The sequence below is a fragment of the Prionailurus bengalensis genome, chromosome F2, assembly GCF_016509475.1.
Source record: "Prionailurus bengalensis isolate Pbe53 chromosome F2, Fcat_Pben_1.1_paternal_pri, whole genome shotgun sequence".
NCBI lineage: Eukaryota > Metazoa > Chordata > Mammalia > Carnivora > Felidae > Prionailurus > Prionailurus bengalensis.
Window position 1 is genome coordinate 74,447,296 of NC_057353.1, and position 26,316 is coordinate 74,473,611.

At 43.3% G+C, this 26,316-nt stretch overlaps 1 protein-coding gene across 25 annotated transcripts in view; it reads left to right on the top strand.

Annotated features, from left to right (window-relative positions):
• PHF20L1 (PHD finger protein 20 like 1) overlaps window positions 1–14,810 on the top strand; it is an 86,143-nt gene extending 71,333 nt beyond the window's left edge. For 16 of the 25 annotated variants that reach the window (XM_043601786.1, XM_043601800.1, XM_043601791.1 and 13 more), the window contains 3 exons: window positions 9,502–9,868; window positions 11,135–11,336; window positions 12,943–14,810. In XM_043601786.1, coding sequence (XP_043457721.1) covers window positions 9,502–9,868; window positions 11,135–11,336; window positions 12,943–13,085 — 712 coding nt within the window. In that variant the 3' untranslated portion in view covers window positions 13,086–14,810. The remainder of the gene's footprint in view (window positions 1–9,501; window positions 9,869–11,134; window positions 11,337–12,942) is intronic. The other 9 variants (XM_043601797.1, XM_043601798.1, XM_043601799.1 and 6 more) reach the window with 3 other exon arrangements.
• Window positions 14,811–26,316: the final 11,506 nt, after the last annotated feature.

The window sequence follows — 26,316 nt, forward strand, 5'->3', positions numbered from 1 at the left end:
TGCGTCAAGGGCACTTGGCCATTGTAATTGCTTAACACGGTTCAGTGCGTTCCTGTGTCTCTTCATACTCCCAGCCCAGGCTGTTCTGTTCACATGCATGATTGTCACACTTCTGAGTTCCCCGCGGCTCTGGTCTCGCACTCTTTGAGTTCATCCTTCTTACTCTTGCCACTGTGAGCTTAGTAAAAGATGAATATGAGCTTGTCTTTGAGCTTCGTACCCCACCGTGCCTTCCCGGGGCCCAGCGGACGAAGTCTGAGCTCTCCGGCACGCTCTCTGAGTCCTTCCCTGGGACCGTTCAGTTTTGTTGCCAAGTCTTTCCTCCCCCAGTGGTTTTCCCCAAACATCGCAGCTCTACCAGACCATAATCCCTGGATGAAGCCCGCTGTTCCATAGGTACGGCCCTTCCACGCCCACACCCAGCACAGCCTTCAGCCATCTTTCTGGCAGATGCCTTTTCGAGATACCTGCCCGGCCAGGGCTGATCACACCCTCTTGGCAAGCTGCCTGCACCCTGGTGTCGGCGTGCGCTTCGGTGCACTTTGTTCCCCATGTTTGTCTCCTCTTACTAAACAGGAGTTCCTTTAAGGGGGGGCTTGGGCCTCATTTCATCCTGGTACTTAGTGTGGGGCTAAGTCCTCAGTGATTGTTCTGTGAATGTGATTTGCTTCTGTTGTATGTCATGAATCCGAATGTGGATTTCTTTATAAAAAGGCCATGCAAATGCTAAAACTCAAGGGAGGAATGAACTTATTAAACTAATAAAGCTTTTGTTTAAAAGCCCAGTTGTAGGGGCACCTGGCGGGCTCAGTTATAAGAGCACATGACTCCTTTTCTTTTTTCTTTTATTTATTTTTATTGCTACTTATATTTAATGTTACTAGGTAATCTGCATTTAACTTTTTTATGATTATTAAAATGTACACACACACATAATAGTGCAGTGAACCTCCATATACTCATAACTTAACTTCAACAATAATCGTATCTTGCCACAGATTCATCTATTTTTGTCCTTTGCTGAAGTATTTCATTTTATTATTTCTTTTTTTTTCCTTGTCTCAGGTTTTTTGTTTTTTGTTTTTTTTTTAAATAATTTATTGTCAAGTTAGCTAACATACAGTGTAGTTTTGGCTTCAGGAGTAGATTCCTGTGAATCATCACTTACATACAACATCCAGTGCTCATCCCAACAGGTGTCCTCCTCAGTGCCCATCTCCTATTTTCCTTGCCCCCCACAGCCTCCCCCCCATCAACCCTCAGTTTGTTCTCTGCATTTAAGAGCCTCTTATCATTTGCCTCCCTCTCTGTTTATAACTTATTTTTCCTTCCCTTCCCCCATGGTCTTCTGTTAAGTTTCTCAATTTTCACATAGGAGTGAAAACATGCTGTCTTTTTCTGACTTATTTCACTTAGCATAATACCCTCCATTTCCATCCATATTGTTGAAAATGGCAAGATTTCATTCTTTCTCATTGCTGAGTAGTATTCCTGTGTGTGTGTGTGTGTGTGTGTGTGTATCACATCTTCTTTATCCATTCATCAGTTGATGGACATTTGAGCTCTTCCCATAATTTGGCTGTTGTTGATAGTGCTGCTATAAACATTGGGGTACATGTGCTCCTACAAATCAGCATTTTTGTATCTTTCGGATGAATACCTACTAGTGCAATTGCTGGGTTGTAGGATAGTTCTATGTTTAATTTTTTGGGAAACCTCCATACTGTTTTCCAGTAACAGTGCACGAGGATTCCCCTTTCTCCACATCCTTGCCAGCATCTGTTGTTTCCTGAGTCGTTAATTTTAGCCACTCTGACCAGTGTGAGGTAGTATCTCAATGTGGTTTTGATTTGTATTTTCCTGATAATGAGTGATGTTGAGCCTCTTTTCATGTGTCTGTTGGCCATGTGGATGTGTTCCTTGGAAAAGTGATTATTCATGTCTTCTGTCCATTTCTTCACTGGATTGTTTTTTGGGTGTTGAGTTTGGTAAGTTCTTTATAGATTTTTGATATATCATTTGTGAATATCTTCTCCCATTCTGTCAGTTGCCTTTTAGCTTTGTTGATTGTTTCCTTTGCTGTGCAGAAGATTTTTATCTTGATCGGGTCCCAATAGTTCATTTTTGCTTTTATTTCTCTTGCCTTCAGAGATGTGTCAAGTAAGAAGTTGCTGTGGCTGAGGTTAAAGAGGTTGTTGCTTGTTTTCTCCTCTAGGGTTTTGATGGTTTCCTGTCTTACATTTAGGTCTTTTATCCATTTTGAGTTTATTTTTGTGTATGGTGTAAGAAAGTGGCCCAGATTCATTCTTCCGCATGTTGCTGTCCAGTTCTCCCAGCACCATTTGCCAAAGAGACCGTCTTTATTCCATTGGATACTGTTTCCTGCTTTGTCGAAGGTTAGTTGGCCATACATGTGTGGGTCCATTTCTGGGTTCTCTATTCCACTGATTTATGGGTCTACCATGGGTCTATGGTGTATGGTATTTGTGCCAATACCATACTGTCTTGATGATTACAGCCTTGTAGTAGAGGCTAACGTCCGGGATTGTGATGCCTCCAGCTTTGGTTTTCTTTTTCAATATTACTTGGGCTATTCGGGATCTTTTCTGGTTCCATACAAATTTTAGGACTGTTTGTTCTAGCTCTGTGAAGAATTCTGGTGTTATTTTGATAGGGATTGCACTGAATGTGTAGATTGCTTTGGGTAGTATTGACATTTTTACAATATTTATTCTTCCAATCCCTGAGCATGGAATGTTTTTCCATTTCTTTGTCTTCTTCAGTTTCTTTCATAAGCTTTCTATTGTTTTCAGCATACAGATCTTTTACCTCTTTGGTTAGGTTTATTTTTAGGTATTTTATGGTTCTTGGTACAATTGTAAGTGGGATTGATTCCTTGATATCTCTTTCTGTTGCTTTATTGTGTATAGAAATGCAGCTGATTTCTATACATTGACTTAATATCCTGCAACTTTGCTGAATTCATGTATCAGTTCTAGCAGATTTTTGGTGGAGTCTTTTGGGTTTTCCATGTAGAGTATCATGTTGTCTGTGAAAAGTGAAAGTTTGACTTCTTCTTTGCCAATTTCGATGCCTTTATTTCATTTTGTTATCTGATTGCTGAGGCTAGGACTTCCAACACTGTGGTGAGAGTGGAAATCCGTGTCGTGTTCCTGATCTCAGGGGGAAAGCTCTCAGTTTTTCCCCATTGAGGATGATATTGGCTGTGGGCCTTTCATATATGTCTTTTATGATGTTAAGGTATGTTCCTTCTGTCTCAACTTTCTTGAGGGTTTTTATTAAGACAGGATGCTGTATTTTGTCAAATGCTTTTTCTGCATCTATTGACAGGATCATATGATTCTTATCCTTTCTTCTATTAATGGGATGTATCACATTGATTTGTGAATATTAAGTCAGCCCTGCAGATCAAGAATGAACCCCACTTGATCATGGTGAATAATTCTTTTAATATACTGTTGAATTTGATTTACTAGTATCTTATTGAGAATTTTTGCATCCATGTTCATCAGGGATATTGGCCTGTAATTCTCCTTTTTACTGGGATTTTTGTCTGGTTTGGGAATCAAGGTAATGTTGGCTTCATAGAATGAGTCTGGGAGCTTTCCTCCCATGTCTATTTTTCTGGAACAGCTTGAGAAGAATAGGTATGAACTCTGCTTTAAATGTCTGGTAGAATTCCCCTTGGAAGCCATTTGGGCCAGGGCTCTTATTCGTTGGGAGATTTTTGATAACCGTTTCAATTTCTTCGCTGGTTATGGGGTCTGTTCAAATTTCCTATTTCTTCCCATTTGAGTTTTGGTAGTGTGTGGGTATCTAGGAATTTGTCCATGTCTTCCAGATTGTCCAGTTTGTGGGCATACAATTTTTCATAGTATTCTCTCATAATTGTTTGTATTCTTGTGGTGTTCGTTGTGATCTCTCCTCTTTTCATTCGTGATTCTATCTATTTGGGTTCTCTCTCTTCTTAGAAGTCTGGCTAGGGGTTTATCGATTTTGTTTATTCTTTCAAAAAACCAGCTCTTAGATTCATGGATCTGTTCTATTTTTTTTTTTTTTTTGGATTCTATTTTGTTTATTTCTGTTCTAATCTTTATTATTTCTCTTCTTCTGCTGGCTTTGGGCTTTCTTTGCTGCTCTGTTTCTAGTTCCTTTTGGTGTGAGGTTAGGTTCTGCATTTGGGATCTTTCTTGCTTTTTGAGATAGGCCTGGTTTGCAATGTATTTTCCTCCTAGGACTGCCTTTGCTGCATCCCAAAGGGTTTGGACTGTCATGTTTTCATTTTCATTTGCTTCCATATATTTTTAAATTTTTTTTCAATTTCCCAGTTGACCCATTCATTCTTTAGTAGGATGTTCTTTAATCTCCATGCATTTTTCTTGTGGTTGGTTGCAAGTTTCGTTGCGTTGTGATCTGAAAATATGCATGGTATGATCTCAATCCTTTTATATTTGTTGAGGGCTGTTTTGTGACCTAGGCTGTCACGTGATCTGTTTTAGACCATGTTTCATGTGCACTTGAGAAGAATGTGTATTCTGCTGCTTTTGGATGAAAAGTTCTAAATATATCTGTTAAGACAATCTGGTCCAGTATATCGTTCAAGGCCGTTGTTTCCTTATTGATTTTCTGTCTGTATGATCTGTCCATTGTTATAAATGGAGTATTAAAGTCACCTACAATTACAGTATTATTATCAATAAGTTAGCTGTTGTTTGTAATTAATTGTTTATATATTTAAGTGCTTCATATATTTATTTACAATTGTTTATAATTGTTGGGTCTTCTTGATGGATAGACCCCTTAATTATGATATAATGTCCTTCTTCATCTCCTGTTAGTCTTTGGTTTAAAATCTAATTTGTCTGATATAAGTATGGCTACTCCAGCTTTCTTTTGACTTCCAGTAGCATGATAGGTGGTTCTCCATCCCCTCACTTTCAATCTGCCTGTGTCCTCAGGTCTAAAATGGGTCTCTTGTAGACAGCATATAGATGGATCTTGGTTTTTTATCTATTCTGATACCCTAGGTCTTCTGATTGGGGCATTTAGTCCATTTACTTTCAGAGTGACTATTGAAAGATACGGATTTAGTGTCGTGTTATCTGTAGGTTTTGTGCTTGTGGTGATGTCTGTGGTCCTTTGTAGTCTTTGCTGCTTTCCACTCACAGAGTTCCCCCGTAGGATCTCCTGCAGTGCTGGTTTAGTGGTGATGAACTCCTTCAGTTTTTGTTTGGGAAAGCCTTTATCTCTCCTATCCTCAATGACAGCCTTGCTGGATAAAGGATTTTTGGCTGCATATTTTTCCTATTCAGCACATTGAATATTTCCTGCCACTCCCTTCTGGCCTGCCACGTTTCCATGGACCAGTCTGCTACTACCCTTATGTGTCTGCCCTTAGAGATTAAGTCCCATTTGTCCCTAGCCACTTTCAGAATTTTTGTCTTTGTATTTTGGCGGTTTCACTATGATATGTCATGGTGTTGACATGTTTTTGTTGATTTTGAAGGCAGTTCTCTGTGCCTCCTGGACTTGGATGTCTGCTTCCTTCCCCAGATTAGGGAAGTTCTCAGCTATAGCTTGTTCAGATAAACCTTATTATGAGGTTTATTATGTTTCATTGAATCACTTAGGTCTCTAATTCTCCCCTTGTGGTCTAGTCATTTCCTGTCCCTCCTTCTTTCAGTTTTATCATTTTCCATATTTTTATTCTGCCCTCTGCTTCTTCCATCCTTGTTGTCACTGCATCTAGTTTATTTTGCATCTCATTTATAGCGTTTCTTAATTCGTTGTGAGTCTTTCTTAGGTCCTTGATCTCCGCAGCTAGAGATTCTCTGCTGTCTTCTATGCTTTTTGCAAGCCCAGCTATTAGTCTTAATGACTATTGTTCTAAATCCATGTTCAGATACATTTTTTATATCTGTTTTGAGCAGTTCTCTGGTTGTTATTTCTTCCTGGAATTTCTTTTGAGGAGAATTCTTCTGTTTTGTCATTTTGGCTAGTTTTCTTTTATGTGTTTTAATAGCTTGTTATGTGTCCGATACCTGCGAGCACTGCTATGTTAAAAAGGGGTCATACACTGTCCAGGGCCTGGCCCCTCAGGAGGTGTTTTTGGAATGTCTTGCATGCTCCCTGTTGTTGTGACTCTGGTTGCGTTATCTCCCTACTCGTAGTGGTGGTTTGGACCTTCCACCAGCTGTGCTTTGATTTGTTTCTTGAAGTAACCCTGGAAAAAAATGGAAAAAGGTGGAGGAGGAACTGGAAGAAGCCTTATCCCATAGAAAGAGAGATGACAGAGGTGGAAAAAAAAGACCAGGCAGAGAATCAAAGAAACTATAAGGCTTAATCCAGAGAGAGAGAGGAAAATAAAGAAGGGGTTACAGAAAAGGTGTAAAAAGAATAGAGTAAAATGCCTGATTAAACAGACAACCCGAACAGAGAAAGAAACATAAAGAAACACACACACACACACACACACACACACACACACATTCAAAATAAGAATTGACCAAAAATCAAATCAGAAAATGCAAAACTGTAGGACAGTTGGGTGTCGCTGCCTGGGACTGGCGGCTGTGCTGGTCTGGAGGAGGGTCCGTCTGGTTTGGTCAGTGTCAGTCTCTCGTAGATACGCAGTTACCGGGCACAGAGGGGTGAAGTCCCCCTCCACTGCGGGGCCGCTGTCCTGTTTCCTGAAACTCCACCTTGTTGGTGATGGGGAGAAAAATGGCAACACCCCAGTCTATCCTCCCTCTACGGGGTGTCCCAAACCACACTGTTCAGGCTGTCCTCTCAGTGCTGCGCAGGCACGGGTAGCCGGTTTGTCCTGCTCCACGGTCTCCCGTGCCTCCCAGGCGCTTGGCTGAGATTAAAATCCTGATGTCTTAAAGGATCCCGCTCTACGTGGCCTGGTTCTCCAGAACCATAGCGCCACTCCCCTAGTCGACAATGGGCCTCTGGCTGGCGCCTGCGGGGTCTTTTGTCCTGACCCTGTATACCCTCTTCCCACAGTACTCAAGGGAGGGGACTGCTCTCTCCCAGTGTGCCCCCATATCATTACAGAACCCCGGGGCCAGCTCCTTTTCCCTCTAGGGGCACGCACACGGTGGGCTCGGGTCCGGACCACGTCATGCAACCCTGAAAACTCTGATCTTCATTCCTGAGGCTGTGGTTTTCATTCTGTCTGTGGTCCAGAGAGGTTTTTCTCTTGTCCAAACACAACCCCACTCTTCCACAGCCTCTCTTTCTCTTCCTTTTGTTTCTCCATCAAAGGGGTTCCCTTTTCTCCATGCCTACGCCACATGTTTTATCTCTCCCAATTTTCAAGCACCCACCTCTGTCCTGCCAAGCTGTCTCCCGACACCCGGGAAGATGTTTCTGTCACTCTGCAGCCTGGGTTCCTGGAATTCCAAGTGTTCTGACCTCAATACTGCTGTGTTTGAGGGATGAGAGAAATTCCAATTCCTCTACTTCTCCACCATCTTGACTCTCCTTTGTTCAGTGTATTTGCATGTGCACAGAAGCCGGGGAAGGGGCAGAGAGAGAGAGAGCAAGAAAGGGAGAGAGAATCCCAAGCAGGCTCCACGCCGTTAGCACTGAGCCAGATGTGGGACTCCAACCCACGAACTATGAGATCATGACCTGAGCTGAAACCAAGAGTTGTACACTCAACAACTGAGCCACCCAGGTTCCCCGAAGAGCATGCGACTCTTGATCTCAGGGTTGTGAGTTCGAGCCCCATGTTGGGTGTAGGGATTACTTAAAAAAAAAAAAAGTAAACTTAAAAGATGAAAGCCTGGTTGTCCTTGATAGGAATTTGAATTTCAATGCATTCATTCTTTCAATAAGGGTTTAAACTGGACCAATTTGGCCTCATGTCTGTGGCCTCTCTTTATGTTAATATTTCTAATGTAGAAATTGTTGTCATTAGCTATTTATTGAAAGTCTGAAAATAAAGTCTACTTCATGCCAGAAATCGGTGCTTTCATACGAGATTTTATTTAATCCTTAAAATAAGCCTGAAAAATAGATCCTACCTCATTTGATAGGTGGGTAGTCAAAGACAGAGGTTATGTAACTTGTCTAGGATCCTCAGTGGCACAGTAGGATTCGACCCACTGGACCGTCAGACTATAAAACCAGCTTTCTGCTATGTCTCTTACTGGCTAAGAATTTTAGTGTTTTCTGTTACTAAATTATTAAGGGTTCAAAAGTTAAAATTTATAATTTCAGAAATAATACTTGGGTATTAGAAGAAAACTAATTTGACCCCTGGGTATTTATCTAATCTGGAAATAACTCACAAACATTATTGAGCCTGCTGAAAGGTTTATGCCTTTTGAATATCCTCCTTTCTTACGACCTCTGATGAAAGAATTCCTGTGTACTCAATGAAGGATTTTAATGATGAATTAGCTGTGCACTATCACATGCTCACATGTTTAGTGAGGATGGGGGTAGATAAAAGGATGTCATTGTAGACTGTTGGTGAGGGTGTAATTAGTACAACCTCTTTGGAGGCCACTTGGGCAGTTACTTCCCAATTTAAGACGTGTACCCATTATCCAGCCGCTCCATATCTGACTGAAAGTCCCCGCTTGTGCGCAGCGATCGCACGAACACGCACGCACGTTGGTAGGTGGGGGATTGGCTGGTGAGCCCAGACTGTGGCACATTGATACTGTTCAGCGACTAGAGTTAAGGGAAACGTCTGTGTCCTGATGTGGCAAGCTGCCCACATGTGTCATATGCGAAGAAGGCAAATTGAGAGCCCCATGTGTGTAAAAAGAGAAAGTGTATGCTTACCCCTTTAAAAAGAGTAATTAAACCAAAAGTAGAAATTCTTTGTCAGACCTATAGTTAAAAAAATAAATAGGTAAAATATAATTTTATATGTATAGAAAATGTCTGAAAGGTTATGCCTCAGTTTTTTATGATTGCCACGCAGGGAGGTTTTTCCTTTGTACACATTTATTGCCTGAATGTTTTATCAGGAGCAAGTATCACTTTTGATCGAAGGAAGCTGTTAAAATGGACTCACATAAAAGTTTTTCATGCCATACGATTTTAAAAAATCCAGTGAAAAGTCAGAAAAAGAAGTGCACATATATGAAGTATTGCTGTGAACTGTCCACAGAGTTACACTCACCACTGCTTTTCTTCTACCTCAGTATTATTTCTGTAAAATCGTGAGAATTCCAACTTTGGCTTCAGTTCTGGGGCAGGTTAACCTAAGGCGTACGTCTGCTTTTGTCTAGAGTCCCTGCCCTCTTCCTAACCCGGTTCCCTGGGTGGGAGTCTAGGTTTTCGGTGGGGAAGTGGGGTCAGTCTGCCTGAGCGCGCACACTTGGTGTGAAACGTCAGTCTGCCCGGGCGCGCACACTTGGTGTGAAACAGGCACGGACAATGAAGGGTTCCCTGCATCATCTTACATTCTGAAACTTGTTTTTTCCTGAACTGCTCTTTCTCCAACTTTGTTGTAAGGAATAAACATCATCCCGACCTCCATCTCTGGGCTTGTTCTGGAAAGCGAAAAGACCAAGATCAAGGAATTGCGGGGGTAGAGAAAAAAATGACAGCACGAGACACAGGGAGTGTTGAGGAGAAGAAATACCATGTTCAGAACCATAAAGAACCACCTCGTGTGCCCCTAAAAATGGAAGGAACTTACATAACAAGTGAGCACAGCTACCAAAAGCCACAAAATTTTGGTCAAGACTGCAAATCTCTCGCAGCCCCTGGGAGCTCAGACGACGACGATGTTAGCAGTTTTGAAGAAGAACAAGAATTCTGCAGGAAAGATAAAAACCGTTCACAGTATTCGGTGAAAGAAGATGGGATGCCTGACAAGGTAGAACTATCTCATTCGTTTTGGCTTTTGGAAGATAGGATCGAACGTAGGAAAATTTTCTAAAATCAAACAACTGAATTCCCGGTAAAATCATGCTTATATTTCCCAGTTCACGGGTGCCTGGTTAGGGTGAAAACATCTTTTGCTTCTCTGTAAGAAAACACCGGCCATTTGAACATTTAATTATCCCCTAGTTCAGGATTGTAGATGCAGTCAACTTTTGCCCTGACCGAAGTCTCAGTTTTATAAATGCACTTAGATGCCTCCGAAAACCATGAGCCACAGTTTTTTCCAAATGAAGATGTCTGTGTGTGAGAATGCATGCGTGCGTGCGTGCGTGCGGGTGTGTATATGTTAATATAATTTGTCTGCTCTTTTTGTGTGTTTCAGATAAAAGATGGTGCTCTAACCTTGTTAAAACTATAGCACATTTGTGTCTGCGTATCAATTCCATTAGGCGATACAGTGGGTTCTTATAGCTCTTTGTACACTGAGTATTTATAAACTTCTTTCCTAGTCACAGGGATTGTCTTAGTGATGCCGTTCCCTCACATTTCATTGATTTTCAGCTAGTAATGCCACTAAAATAATCCTTTATTTTTCTGGCCTATTTCATCAAGAAATCACGGTAAATAAATTTGGGAAGCTTACATTTCCTGATATTTGTGGCAAATTATTTTGTGAAATGCATATCCCTTTTATGAAATGAATTCTTCCTGGTGAGTCTCGGTTCAGATTTTCTGTGTATGTGTTAAGCAGTTTACACTTTTTTTAAGTTTTTAAAAGATTCTTAACTTTCTCTTGCCTCATTGATTTAATTGCAGCAGTTAATTACAGCCTGCAGTTAATTTGACTTTAAACTGGCCTTTGCCAGTTTTCATGATTTTTCCGTCATTGCTTTCTGCCTTCACTCCACTTATGTCCTTAGTTTGGATTAATCGAAGAAGGGGTCAGTCTAAAATTAGCCGGGCTTTTTAGTTACAGAGTATCATTAGCGACTTCATTTCTTTAGCATGTTTTATTGAATGACTTCCACCCTGTGTGGCCCTGTGCGAGGCATCGTGGAGAGACATGGAAGGCATTTTTGCTCTTCTAAGGACCAGCAGATAAAATGTAATTATATGCTAGCACTTCCTCTAAGACTGTTCTGTGAGTCAGGTTGGATTTCACTGATCATTGTGGTGATGAGGTGTTTCATGCAGTCTTTCCCGTTATGACATTATATTTCGCCCCATTCTGTTTTTTTTTCCCAATGGTTCTTTGGAGAAGAATCCAGCTGAAAGGAATACGGTATTTATTTATAATGATAAAAAGAGCACTGACGACTCAGGACACGCACATCTTCAGTGGCAGCTCAATCTCCTTACACACATAGAGAATGTCCAGAAAGAAGTTGCCAGCAGGATGGACCTAATAGAAAAAGAAGTCGATGGTAATTTTAAGAAAGAACTAAAATACAGTGACTCTAGTATGTAAAGTGTTCGTTGTTGTTACAGAGACATTATGTGAAGTGTTATGTGAATTACGGGGTGGGAACTGTAGATCCTGTCTGTCCTGATGGAGCGTCTTGCTCATTTACATCTCATTTAACACAGATGGCATTTGGGGTGTTTTAGGCTGAAGACAGTATGACTGGATATTATCTTGGTTTTTTTTTAAGTTGGGTATTTATTGGACTTTAAGACACAGAATAGATGAACATAAGGGAAGGGAAGCAAAAATAAGATAAAAACAGGGAGGGGGACAAAACATAAGAGACTCTTAAATATGGAGAACCAGCAGAGGGTTACGGGAAGGATTGTGGGAGGGGGGATGGGCTAAATGGAGAAGGGGCATTAAGGAATCTCCTCCTGAAATCAGTGTTGCGCTATATGCTAAGTTGGATGTAAATTTAAAAAATTTAAAAAAAAATTTTTAATTAAAATTTAAAAAATAAAAATAAATAAAAGCTAAAGTTGGATATTTATTAAATACTGCCCATTTGCTGGATGCAGTATAAAGCACATATGGAATATTTATTAGTTTCATTGAACTGTGATTTTTTTTTTTTTGGAAGTTAGTTTACGGACCTTAAGCATATTTAAAATATGGGGGAAAATACTTTGTATCTTTGCCATCACTTTGGTCAGTAGGTCAGTAAAATTAACAACAGGAAACTCCTGCAAGCTGGATAGGTAAACCTTAAGTGTGCAGACACATTTTCAAATGGTTTTCTTTTACAGTTTTGTTTTTATCACACAGGAGCCTGAGGGTATAGACAGGAAAGTTGAGAAAATAGGGTAAGATTTTACCTAATTCCTAATCCAGTGTTTTGGTTTTTTTCCCAACGTCATACATAGATTATATTCCCATTTTTAAATTTCACCCCACACTAAATTAGAACTCCTACTGCTTTGCTTTTCCCTGCGAAAAGAGAAAACGGAAACCATTTCAAAAGCATCTTCCATTGGGTTTAAGCTAGCTTTTTGTTACTTTAATATTTTGAGTAGATTTCTGAAGGGAAAAAAATGTGCAAATTGACACTGTCCCTTATTATTAATAAAAAGTGTACAATAACTAATTGTATTCTGCCTAGACTTCTAATGTGCTTGCATATTTTTAAAAGTAATGATAAAATAGTGGGACTGAAAGGGACACTGAGAAATTGCCACCTCCTTTCCTTTGTTAAGAACTTCCTGATTTAAGAAAAACAATGGTGAGAGTAGCTAAATTTCATTGAAAATGGAGTAGAGAGGATTTAAATCTAAAATACTAGAAAGCTTCAGCAGGCACAGGGAACTGTTATTTCCTGTTCCAGAAGAGAGGAGAAGGAGATGTTCAAAAAGAAATTAGTTTATACCTATAAAGGAAAGAATTATCTAAAATAATAACAAAGTCACCAAGAAGGACTAGAACTCTTGTGGGATAGGTGGAACGGATGCTGTACCCTTAGACAGGCGTGAGTCTGTTGGCCCTTCTAGAGAAGGGGACGTCGTCTCTGTCTCCATCCCCCCCACTCCCAGCCTCCCAGTGACACCATTTTGTGACTTCTCCCAGTTGCCATTTCAATCTGCTTGTTCTCTTCTCTCTTTTAGTTCTGGAAAGCTGGCTTGATTTCACAGGGGAGCTGGAGCCACCGGATCCTCTTGCGAGACTGCCCCAACTTAAACGCCATATCAAACAGCTCCTAATCGACATGGGCAAAGTGCAGCAGATAGCGACTCTTTGCTCCGTATGACAGCAGTGAAAGCCGAATGAGAAGAACGTGGGTCTCTTCAGGCGATCGTTTTTATTATCCACATGACTGCTACGTGGATAGTTATAAAAAGCTTAGTGTTGTTTGGTCACTTACTGATTTGTGACATCAGTAGGATGGCACCTTGGAAAGGAAAATGAAGAACAGCTTTATCAAGGAAGCTGATGTTAAAAAAAGCTTATGAGCAAGCTACACACGATAATGTGATCTATGCCAGGGATCAATGACGTGGAATATAACTTATGCCAAGGAAATCGAGTTGGCAGGAGTTTTGAATAGTTGCCAACACGAAGCTCGAGATACCTGTAGAAAGAAGTATGGTGTGTTTATGTAATTTTTAGTAGAGAGGTCCATGTAACGAAGCAGAATTTGGCCTACAGCAAAATTGTAGAGGAAATGGAAATTCCGGAGAGTTCTGTAAGGTTGCTTATACGAACTGTCTTCTCCACAGTTCGTCCGGCGGCACCGCAGTTTAGAGTATTTAAACTTCTATAGGATCATGAGCTGTTTATTAGGTGATGAATGTCCTTAATCAGAAAACTGACAGTGGAAGCCTCACTTCCCAGGAAAACAGCTGTGGAATTCTTGCTTCATTATGATCACATATTTAAAAACAAATGCCAAATAATTGGAATTTATTTTGCAGGCAGTAAGCTCATTGCAAACAGAATGGCTCACAGAAGGGTCAGCGTGCCAAATGACGACGACGCTGCTGGGGAGAGAACGTTAAATACCCCGGGAGTTCTACTCCCAACGTTTTACCTAGGCCGCCAGCCCATCAGACCCCCGATGTCCTACACGGGACACACGTACTCTGTAGAGTTGAATGCGGTATTCAGGCATCGGCGTACAGCTTGATCCTGAGTATGCTTGGTGTTTGCCTTCAGATAAAAATTGTAAATAACCTCAGCTGGGATGAGGAGTGACAAAAATGTCGAAACAATTTGTGGCTGTGGATTTTTCTAACTGCTGGTAGTGGAATACTGGAAACGCTTCATTTCTGAAGATGAATTTTATTTTTAAAAAATACACGCGCACTCAAAATGTTTAGCTTTGGTCACAAATGGACAAATTTCTGAAACCAAAGGCAACTATAAGTTGCTGAGTTAGCTCTTGCTGGAGTTCGGGCCCGGGTCCTCCTGTCTGCCAGTGCCCTTGTGAGTCGTGTGCCACCGTGCTTTGTGCGCAGGTGTGCGTCCGCGTGTGCTTGTTTGAAACAAACACTCAACGTACATATGTACATAGTCTACACATATTTATATCTACACATATCTAGTTTTATTACTATAGACTATAAGAGTTGGTGGTTAACATGAAATGTTACCTTTTAACAGACTGTTTTTAAAAATTAAAAATGTATGTACAGGTTTTGAAACTTTTTTAAAAAGGGGGAAAAAGACTGTTAAGAGGAGGCTATTTGATGATATAACACTTGAATATTTTATGCCTCATTCTGTTTATCAGTTCTAGCGATCTGTGTAAATGCATTGTAGAACTGATACACAGTAAACTTGAATTTATCTTTGATAAGAATACATGCCACTGTACATTCAGATATTATTTAAATTTGCAAACACACTGTTCTATATGTAAGGTACTGTATGTAAAACCCTTTATTAAAACTATTCCACATATCCTGAAATTTCAGCTTGCCTTTTTGTGGCCTTATATTTTGATGTAAAGACGATTAAAAGAATGTGCAAAACAGTCATTCGAAATTTTTATTGCCTTCTGACATTTTCCAACTTGATAAATGTGCCAAAGACCAACAGACATAACATAAGGTCCTGTGTATTTCACTCGTTCTGCATTCACTTTGTCAGAGGTCTTACTGGGAAATAAAAAGCTTTCGTAGAGGTGATTGGGATACTTGCTTAAATTTGCATATTAAAGTAAAAAAAAAAAATAATAGTGCCTGTATTCCATGTGTGGAGTAAACTTGCTAATGCCTGTATTTCAAGATTGATAACTATGTCTTTCATTCGTGTTAAAAAAAAAAAAAAAAAAAAGAATGGCTCTAATCTTCTCTCTGTTGTGGTTAAATTCTGGATATTGAACTTGTATCTTTTTCTTTTCCCCTCCAGAGTGGAGCGAATAGCATCCTTAACCTATGGATAGTGGTGTTGCCTAGGTTCTTGTCACGTACACAGAAACCCTTTGTGCCTAGTGATACCTGTCTTCTCAGTCCCCGGGAAGGGGCCACAGTTAAATCGATGTGCATTTGTTCTTGGAGTACATTGTAATCGGATCCCTTTACTTGGTAGAAGCCAGCAAACGGGAGGCTTCCCATTAATACCTAGGCTACTCAGTTTTGGCTCTGCTTCTATGTGTCTGAATTGAAAGTCTGAATTTTTTAATTTAGATTTTTAAAGAAAATCTATGCCAGATCACTTTCATGCACATATCCTTTCAGTATAGAGTATATCAGCAATTGGTTGACGTCTTAGCAGCGAGTTGGCTGAGCCTTTCCCTGTTTAAGAATATGAATTCGTTTTTGAGAAGTCAGTCCATTGTGAGAGGTTTCAGATGAGTGGATTAAAAAAAATCTGTGTATTTAAGTATAAGCAGTAAACTAGAGAGGGTGTTTCTTGAAAAGATAACTTTCTCCTTGCTGCCCCGACAGAAGAGAAGGAGCACTGGTGGGAGGGATCCTTAGCGTGGTAGTGGCCAGGGGAATCTGCTTCCTCGTACTTGGGTGCGGTCCTTCTGACTTATTTCCTTAAAGGAACTAGGTCCCTCTCCTCATTTCAGGTAAAGCCCTTTTTCCTGACACTCTTTGTGTTTTCACTGACTTACTTCCTCTCCACGTGCATGCTCTACACGTTTGAAACGAAGCACCCCAGTTCCCCTCCAGTGAGCGGGACCTTCTCCAGCTTCACTCTCTGCTGTGACATGACGTGGAGAGAACCCCCTTTTGAAACCCCGTATCCGTCCCATCCCCGCCTGTGCTGACTTCTTCGCCGTCCCCCTAGTTCTTCAGCACATCTTGCTATGGAGGGGTTACTTCTGGCCCCTGAGATGCTAACCTTGTTTGTCTTCATTGTAATTCAGGAAAATGGTCCCTGCCAGGCCAGAGGATTAAGACTTCCTGAGTGCCTGCTTCGTGCCGGTGTTGTATGTTACCTGCAGAACCCGATTTGAGGCTTGCGTGCTCGGGGGCAAACAAGAAGGCTCTCGGGACAGGGAAGCCGAAGCGTACAGACACTTAGATACCTGTCCTGGGTAAGGCTTCCGTGGCAGGTCCGAGATGCAAACCCCGTGTTCTTCGAGCTCATGGTCTCTTCCTGGCAGAGGTGGGTTTCAGTTTCATTCTCTGAAGCCACTGGTGACCATTTCAAACCAAATCCGTTCTGTGTGATCTGCATCTCCAGTTCATTTCAATTCAGCCTCACTTGTAGACTGTGCTTGCTTCCTTCTTAACATTTCCCTCTTCTGGAAGGTTCTCCATTGTTGTGTTTCTACGAACCCCAACAGTGATTCAAGCTTCGATTTCTCTTCCATATCCGAGGCCTCCGACCTGCAGCCCCCTGCGTTGTGCCTGCCGTGGAGGGGCGGTGTCAGTGAGCAGTGACCTGGCAGTCGTGGGGCAGGCATGAGCTTTGCAATCTGCCACTCGAGTTTTCACTCGGGCAGTTTAGCAGCAGCGATCTCTCTGAGCTTGGCTTTCCTTATCTATAAAATGTGGATAATGCCTAACGACCGTTTTGAGAGTTAAATGAAGCAACTAAGGTACCTAGAAGCTCTTATTAAATTACGGGGTTGCAAATTAAGTGTAGTCACATTTCAGTGTCCTCTGTGTTCCAGCCATCAGGTTATGTGGCTGGATATAGAATCAATAAAGTCCTAGTCTACAGGCTAACACAAACATAAAAAACCTATTTTTTTTCAAAGCGATGGGTGATATCAGAGTGCAAAGAGGCAAAAGAAAGGAAAGATAATTAGGTTTGTAGGTGGAGGGGTTTGGGGAAAATAGAATATGTACGTTAAAAAAAATGGTCTTTGGGTGTTTTTTGACCTCTGCATAGGAATTTTGAAAAATTACAATCCACTCCCGGTACTTCTGTCTTGGGGTACCCCTAAAAATGGATCTGAAGACCAGACTTAAGTGTACTTACTGTATTTAAGTGATCGGCCAAGGAAGTTGGAGTGAGGAAGCGGGAAGTGGGGGAGTGGGGAGGAAAAAGCCAAGATCTGCACAGCTGAGGACACTGCTATGGGCAATGGAGCTTTGATTCTGCCATTTAAAACTGTTCATTATAAATGTAAACAGTTGCAAAGGGTGTGATTTCCAATTTGTAAATATTGGCATATTGAAATCAACATGTTATTTTTAAACGTAATAAATCAATTGCTCTGTAGACCAACATCTATTTTCAAAACAAGCTCTTCCTTGACATTGGGAACTTCTACATGTTTGTATATTCTCTTTTTTGCCTTTCCCAATAGAATGTTATCTTCCTTTATACTTACAGGTCTCTATCATTCTTTTGTACACACACACACACACACACACACACAAAAGTATATTACAACAGAAATGTATTTATAGGACTAATATAGGACACTAATACTGCTGAATAGAAAATGGAAAAAATCTACAATTATAGTTGAAGATTTCAACCCTCCTTTAACACTGATTGATAGAACAAGTAGAAAATCAGGACATAGGACACGAACAAATGTGAACAGTCAATTTGATGTAATTGACACAGAACGTTTGACCCAGCAACATGAGAATAGAAATTTCCTTTTCAAGTGCACATGGAATACTCAGAAGGATAGGCAGTATACTAGGCTATAAAACAGGCCTCAATACATTTAAAATAATTGAAATCATAATATGTTCTCTGACAACAATGGAATTAAACGGGAAATCAATTTGGATCTCTGGAAACCACCCCCCACTCCCAAATGTTTGGAAATTATCAACATACTTGTAAATCACCATGAGTCAACGAGAAAAATTACAGGCAAAATTAGAAGATATTTTTAACTGAATGAAAAGTAAAACGACATGCTCAAATTGTGAGTTGCAGCTCAAGCAGTATCAGAGGGAAATGCGTAGTTTGAAATGTTTATATTAAAAAGGTAACACGGATTTTAACGAGACCTATTGTGATCGTTTCACAATATCTACAAATATCAAATCATGTACATCTGAAACTAAGATTTGTCAATTGTACCTCAATTTTACACATTAGAAATAGAATGTAGTACAAAATCACCCATCTAAGATTTGGAAACTAGAGAAACAAAACTGAAATAGAAAAGGAAATATGCTGAAATCAATGACCTACTAAATGTGCAAACAATAGTGAAACAGTGTAAACCAAAATGATTCTTTGAGTAAACCAGTGAAATTGGTTAACTCCTATGGAGACTGATAAAAAATTAGAATGGAAGAGGGAATGTTACTACGTGTCCAACAATTTTTAAAAAGGGATATTATGAAAAACTGTCAAATGCCAAATTTGACAGCTTATGTGAAATGGAAAAAGTTCCTCAAAAGACACAGGCTACCAAAAGTGACTCAAAATAAAATTAAACAAATTGAATTTGTTAATAACAACGTTTCCTCGAAACTCCAGGTCTGAATGTGAATTCTGTGAAACAAGTAAGGAGGAAATCTCAATTTTGCACAAGCATGGACAGAAAATAGAGACGAAAGGAGCACTTATTTTTGGAGACCAACTTTGACCTCGTGCCAGACCAGGAAAAGACACCAACAAGGGGAGGAAATCAGACCAATACGTGGTCTTCTTGAATAGACACAAAAGTCTTCAACAAAATATTAGCAATATGAAGCCTGTGACCCAAAGTAAGGATGATCTATCAAGATCAAGTTGAGTATTCCATTGGAATACAAATTCGGTTTAATATTAGAAAATCAATGTAATATACCGTCAAAATAAAAATCTGTTCATCTCAATAAGCTAAGCAAAAGCGTTTCCTAAATATCAGCATTTATTCATGATTGAAAACTTGGAAAAGGAATAGACGGGACTTTGCATTCTGATAAAAGGCATCCACTGAGAAACTTACCCTTAATGTCATCGTGATAAGTGAATACTTTCTTCCCTAAGATGAGGAGGAAGGCCAGAATGTCCACTGCCACCACTTGTATCCAGTGTTGCTCCAGAGGTCCTGCTAGTGCAATAAGTCACTGAGCAATAAAGGAAGAAAAATAAAAGGCGTACTACTTGGAAAGGAAGAAAGAAACATTTTGAAGTGACCTGCACATGAAAAAAAAATCTAAGGACTCTACCAAAATGCCGCTAGGACTAACATTTCTACACATTAGCAGCAAACTATCAGAAATTGAAATTTTTTAAAATACCATTTTCAGGGGCGCCTGGGTGGCTCAGTCGGTTAAGCGTCCGACTTCAGCTCAGGTCACGATCTCACGGTCCGTGAGTTCGAGCCCCACGTCGGGCTCTGGGCTGATGGCTCAGAGCCTGGAGCCTGCTTCCGATTCTGTGTCTCCCTCTCTCTCTGCCCCTCCCCCGTTCATGCTTTGTCTCTCTCTGTCTCAAAAATAAATAAAACGTTAAAAAAATTTTTAAAAATACCATTTTCAGTGGCATCAAAAATATGAATGCTTAGGGGTAAATCTGAACACATATGTATGCAGAACCTGTACACAGAAAACTACAAACCAATGCCTAGAATAAAGATGAGATACGCAAATAGACAAATGTGCCAAGATCATAGACTGGAAGAGGCAAAATTGTCATATGTCAGTTTTCCCAGAACTGATGCAATTCCGAGCAAAATCCCCACAGACTTTCAGAAACAGAACTAAGCAAGCTGATTCTAGAATTCAAACAGAATCGCAAAGGTCCTAGAATAGCCTAACCCGTTTTGAAAAAGAAGAACAAAAAGGACAACTCCTGATTGGGGGGGCTTATTATAAAGCCATAGTCATCAAGTCAGGGAAGAGGCGGCCACGAGATGGAGGTCTAGACCCATGGCACAGGATGGAGAATCCAGGAATAGACCTACTGAAATACGACGGGCGGTTGAATGGGTGAGAGTCTGTTACTCTCCCTCCTCGCCAGCATTTGGTGTTGCCAGTGTTCTGGATTCTGGCCATGCTGATAGGTGAACAGTGGTATCTCAGTTTAATTTACGTGTAAGTATCCAACTGTTCCAGCACCGTTTGCTGAGAGTATTATTTTCCCTTTGAATTGCCTACGTGCCTTTATCCAAAATCAATTGACCTTGAACACACAGATTTATCTGTACCCTGGATTCTCTTCCCATTGCTCTACACGGCTATCCTTAAGCAAGTACCACACTGTCTTGATCCCTGCAGCTTCATAGAAAGGTTTGGAATCCGTGTAATTCCTCTCTAAGGATGTTCTTTCTTCTTTCTTTTATGCCTGTTTATTCAGGGGGAGGGGTGGAGAGAGAGGGATAGAGAGAATCCCAAGCAGGCCCTGTGCTGTCAGCACAGAGCCCAACGTGGGGCTTCATTTCACGAACTGTGAGATCATGACCTGAGCAGAAATCAAGAGTCGAATGCTCAACCAACTGATCCCCCCAGGTTCCCCTAACTATGTTTCTTCTCGAATGTTTTTGCCAATCCCATTTTTTGCATCTTCATAAAAATTCTAGGATCAGATCGTCAACTGTTAAGAACATGCTGGGATTTTGACAGGAATTACACTCAATCTACAGATCAATTACCATTTTAACACTATTGAGTCTTATGATCCAAGAGTATGGTATATTTCTCCATTGATTCAGGATATCTGTTACAGTTTTCTCAGTAATATTTTGTAGTTTTCAGTGTTTAGATTTTGTGCTTTTTGTTGAATGTATTTCTAAGTATTCTTGGTATTGTAAATGGAATATTTTTTAAAAATTTCATTTTCATATGTTTACTAGAATATAAATAAAATTGTTTTTTATATATCTTGTGAGATTGTTAAACTCACTTAATAGTCCTAGAATTTTTGTATATTCCTTAATATTTTCTAAAGAGGAGGCTAAGAAGATTTTATAGGTGAATGGAATGTAAGATTCTGGATTGGATCCTAGAATTAAAAAGGATATTCACGGGAAAACTGGCGAAATTCATTGATGTCTGTAGTTAACAGTATTTTACTGATGACAGTATTTTATTGATCTTATTTATTATTGATTTTATTGATTTTATTTTATTGATGACAGTTTTTGTTTGGTAATCGCAATATGACTGTGTAAGATGTTAACATTCAGTGAAATCAAAGAGGGCACTCTACCATTATTTCAACTCCTGGATAGATTGAAAAATTATTTCAAAATAAAAAGTGAAGACACAAAGAATGAAACTTCATGCAAACTATGGACTTAGTTAACAATGTCTAAATATCGGTTCAATAATTGTAACAATGCACCACAGTAACGTAAGATGTTACTAATAGAAGAAACTGGGTGTGAAGGAGGGTATATGGGGACTCTCTGTACTCAGTATTTCTGTAAATCTAAAATCTAAATTTGAAAAAGTTAAAGAGAAATGAATGCGAGAAGATAATCACAATATGCCATCTCTGTAGTTTGAAAAAGAAAAGTATTCAGTGAAATTCTTACAGACCCACAGGCAATTTAAAGTTCATTCATCCTTGAAATACTCTGTCTCTAGGAGTCAGACTTGCCCAGGAAATCACGGAGGAAATGGAGTCATTAAAAAAGTATGCTTTGATGAAATCAGCACAGGAGCATTGGGGGATTGAAAACAATCTTTAAAAAAATAGGAGAACATGAGAATACGGTGTGGGAGAAAGGCTGAGCCCTTAGAAGGCCAACTGGCCAGATTTCAAATAGACAATGGGGCTTTGAAGACCAGAGCGGACTGGTCAGTCAGGGAGTGGAGTTGCATGGCAGATGCAATTGCTTTGAAAAGAGGCAGTAGAGAGAGCAAATGCATCTTAACTGTTTCCGAATCAGAACAGACTCGAAAAGATTGGGCCAGGCTGCACTCGGAGATCTCGGCTCTCTTGCTGGATTTCCCCAGAGACAGCACTAGGATCACGGGACTGTTGAGAAGTTCCATCCTGAGAGCCACCAAGTAAGAGTGAGCGAGCCGCTTGAATGGGCTACCGAACAGGATGCTTATAGAGAATCTAGACACATGTGGGAAGACTGGACCAGAAACAGTACAGCACCACTGACCCCATGGGTGGGTGGGGGGGGGAGTTCATTACTGCCCGGCCAGGATGAAACTCCCGCTCCCCAGGTGACCCTTCTGTCACCATCCTGGCAGAGGGTTGGGGAGCCTCCCTACGGTTTGGCAAAGGTGGGATTCTAGGGACCCCCCTGGCCTTGGCTAGCATAGGCGGAGGCGGAGCCACAGTTTTCTCTGTGAGGTTTGCTAGAATAGAGCAGTTATTGTGAAAAAGGTTTTGTCTTGCCAGGCTGCCCCTTTTCTGGACCGTCAGCTCAAGAAGCTTTTCTTGGGGCTTTTTTCTGAGCCCTGTGCTTATTGGTGTCTCTAGTTGCCGGCTTGTCCCAGTCTGAGCGACGTGAGGCAAAATAAAGTCTGGGGACCTTACTTGCATATTGTTCCTCCGTCCTGCGGTTGCTAGCTGGCTGTCTTCCTTCTACCTTTCAGAGTCGTCTTCTGTCTGTTTTGCGTACACTATCCAAGGGTTTTAGCTGTGCTTCGCAGGAGAAATGGGGAGAAGTATGTCTATTCCATCTTTCTGGAGGCGGACTTCAAGCACCAGGAATTCTGACTATTTCTCTGGCAACCCAGGAGGAGAGATGTGGCTCTGAGTCACTGGGGATGGGGCTGGTGGGGGGAAGCTGTCCAAGGCAGTGGCCTGGTACCCAGCCGGAGGGCAGCAGGCTGGCTTAGGGGAGGGGCGGCCGGGAAGCAATTCCCCGCGGTGGGCGGCAGCGGATGAACGTCACCAACAGTGGCATCTGACATTGTAGGTCAACTCATGTGAGTTTGCTCCTTGGTGAGTTACAGGTAGAGAAGACATCAGGTGGAGTTGTCACACAAAGGAACCTATTTCCAGCAAATAAGGAGATCCCCCCCCCCCACCCCCGGGCCGGGGATAACTTCCAAAGTATGACTCCCCAGGAAGGGTGGATAGCTTCCTTTTATTTAGGGTTAGGTGACTATTTATTCGTCAAGATTTTATTTCTTACGTGATCTCCACAGCGAGCGTGGGGCCGAACCCACAACCCCGAGATCAAGAGCCTATGCTTCTTCCCACTGAGCCAGCCAGGCCCCCCCAGGATGATGGTTTAGATAGCAGGGCAGCCTTGTCATCGTAAGCAGGGGCGGGCACAAGGTCGCGGGTGCGCCTTCAAAAACCAAGCCTACAGGTACATCGCGTGTTAGTGTTACGTTCACGACCCCGTGCTCCTCCTCGGTGGCGATTTTAGCATTACAATGAGACGACGCGAACCACAGGTCACTCCGGGGTCACTCCAGGGCCCTGCTGCGCAGGCTCAAGTTGGGGGTGGAGCTCCAACTGGTCTAGGTGGTCTGGGCCGTCCTCACTGCCGGAGGCGAAGTTTCTTTCCCCACCTGGAGGTCCTTTGGCCGTGGGGTCTTTGGCCCCAGATGAGAGAGAGAAGCTGGGAACTGGAGCTTCAGAAAAATGTGGACCGAGGGGGGTGGGTGCAAGCAGGTGGGCCCAAAAGTCAGGGCTCGGCGTCCAGCTGGCGCGCGCACGCGCCTTTTGAAGCGATTTCCTCCTCTTTATTCCAGTTATTCGCCCCCCCCCCCAGTCTTCGGTAAGCACCCCAGTATCGGGGCAGGAAGGCGCGGAGGCAGGGTTCTGGGTTCGACCCTCGGGCCCGTCTGAGCGTCGTGGGCTTGAGCCGGGAGCGGGTCGGAGAGGAACCCGGCGGGCGTCACCGCGGAGGAGGCCTGCGTGTCCCCGCGTGTCGCCCCGCTCGCGGCGGGGGCCGCTGAGTCACGGTGAGAAGCCGAAGCCCGGCGCCGGCCCCAGCTCCACGCTCTGCTGCCCGCTGGAGCCGAGCACCTCTCCTGCGCTCCCCGTGCGCACCCCTGCGGCCCCCCGCACTGCAGGGCTCCAGAGCCAGCCGAGCGGGGACGGCGGCCGCGCCAGGGGCAGTGACTCAGCAGGCGCTGGGCTCCGGGGCTCGGAGCAGGTCATGCCTCGCGGTGGCCCCTCACCCGCCCTTCACTCCCGGGGTTCAGTTCTGGCGGGCAGGTCCGCCGCGCTTCCGGAAGAGACCTCCCTCCTTCCAGAGTTGGGGGAACCTCTGCAGGTCGGGCCACCCCCCGGAGGTCAGGGGAGGGATCCCTGCAGATGGGGAGGCGCCGCTGGGTCGCCAAGAGGTGTTGCTGGCTCCCCACAGTGAGGGGTGTAGGAGGGGGGGGGGGGGCTGGTGGGGGAGGGGGGATTCTTCTGCTCCTGCCTCCTTCTCCCATAAATGCCAACACACCTACCCGCTCAGATCATCTTTGCCTCAAATCTGAGTCTCATTATGGGTTAGCCTCCCCAACCCTCCCACGGCTAGACGGTTTTCAGGAGCGGCCCGTGGTGTTGACCTCCGGGACACCTGCGCAATAGTGACTGTCCCTCCCCCCCACCCCTGCAGCTGGAGAAGCAGCCTGGTGAGGGGCCAGGGTGGGAGGCCCTGCGAGTCCAGAGCCCGTAGCCCCAGGTGCTGTGAGGAAGGGTCAGGCCCAAGGCGGGGGGAATGAGGGTTTGCCGGGAGGATGTGGAGGCCGCTGGCTGCCATGGGAGTGGAGAGGTTAGGGTAACACTCAGGTTTGCCGTTAGAGACATGGAAAGAGCACAGTGAGGTGCAGCGCTGGAGGAAGCGTTGAGCAGCTTGTTGTTGCGGGGTGTGTTGAATTTGAAATGCCTGTGGAGCATCCCGGCCGAGTGGACCTGAAGCTTAGCCACCCATTTTGGCTGGGCTGGGGCTGAGGCCCGGGCTGGTGCTGAGACTGGGGCTGTGCAGAGCAGGATTTCTTACCCAGTTTTGGTCCCCCCCCCCGCCCCCACCACCTAAAATAAGTGTAGAGTTGTACTTTCTGTGCTTTGTATCAGGAACATAATAATGATGCTGGTAACCAACCCTGGGCAGTTACACGCAGGGGCTGTGTTAAGCACTTGGCATCTGTGAACCCTTGTAAGATTCATAACACCTCTGTTGGGTAGCACGATCCACTTCTGCGGCTAGGACCCTTCATTTCCCTCCTGGGTGGGGAGCCTCCTCTACCTCCCAGCCTGGCCTCCTGGCCTTCCCCCACCCCGGGATGCCATCCCTCCAGGCTCTCGCTCGCCCTCCCTCTCCACCCAGGTCCCACATCCTCAGCGGGGCCTTGCCTTGCCTTCCCATCCGCTACCCCTGCCCCTACCTGTCACCAGCCCCGGCCCCTGCAGGGTCTCCTGGGCGCCCGTCACCCTCTGGCACCACGTCATTTGCAAGATGAGAAAATCAGTGATCTTAATTGCCAGCTTCTCTTGTGCACACGCTCATCGCCTTACAGCAACCCTATCGAGTAGGTACCCGTGATTATTCTCCTTGTATTTCTTTTTTCTAGAGGAGGAGGCAGGGGCTCGAGAGGATGATGTGAGGTTTCCATGGTCGCTCAGGGAAAGGAGGAAAGGAAGGAGGCTGGCTTTGCTAAGAGAAAATACACTGCTTTACGGTCTCTCTGTGGGAGACACAGCGCCTGCTCCCTTTAGGTTGGAGATTCTGAGGTCCTCGGACAGCGGGGAAGGGAGACCACGGATGAATAGGAACCCGTGTCTGTGTGCTTGGCTTCCCTTCCTAACGTTCTTACCTTCTATACTAATCGTTTTGCCTGTTCTCTGCCACAGTCTCATTGCCTGGAATAGTGTCTGTTGCTGTGGGGCTCTAAATTATATTGGTGGAAGGAAGGCAGGGAGGAAAGGGAGGGAGGGAGGGAGGGAGGAAGGAAGGAAAGGGAGGGAGGGAGGGAGGGAGGAAAGAGAGGGAGGGAGGGAGGGAGGGAGGAAAGGGAGGGAGGGAGGGAGGAAGGAAAGGGAGGGAGGGAGGGAGGGAGGAAAGGGAGGGAGGGAGGGAGGAAAGAGAGGGAGGGAGGGAGGGAGGGAGGAAAGGGAGGGAGGGAGGGAGGGAGGGAGGGAGGAAAGGGAGGGAGGGAGGAAAGGGAGGGAGGGAGGGAGGAAGGAAAGGGAGGGAGGGAGGGAGGGAGGAAAGGGAGGGAGGGAGGGAGGGAGGGAGGAAAGGGAGGGAGGGAGCAAAGAAG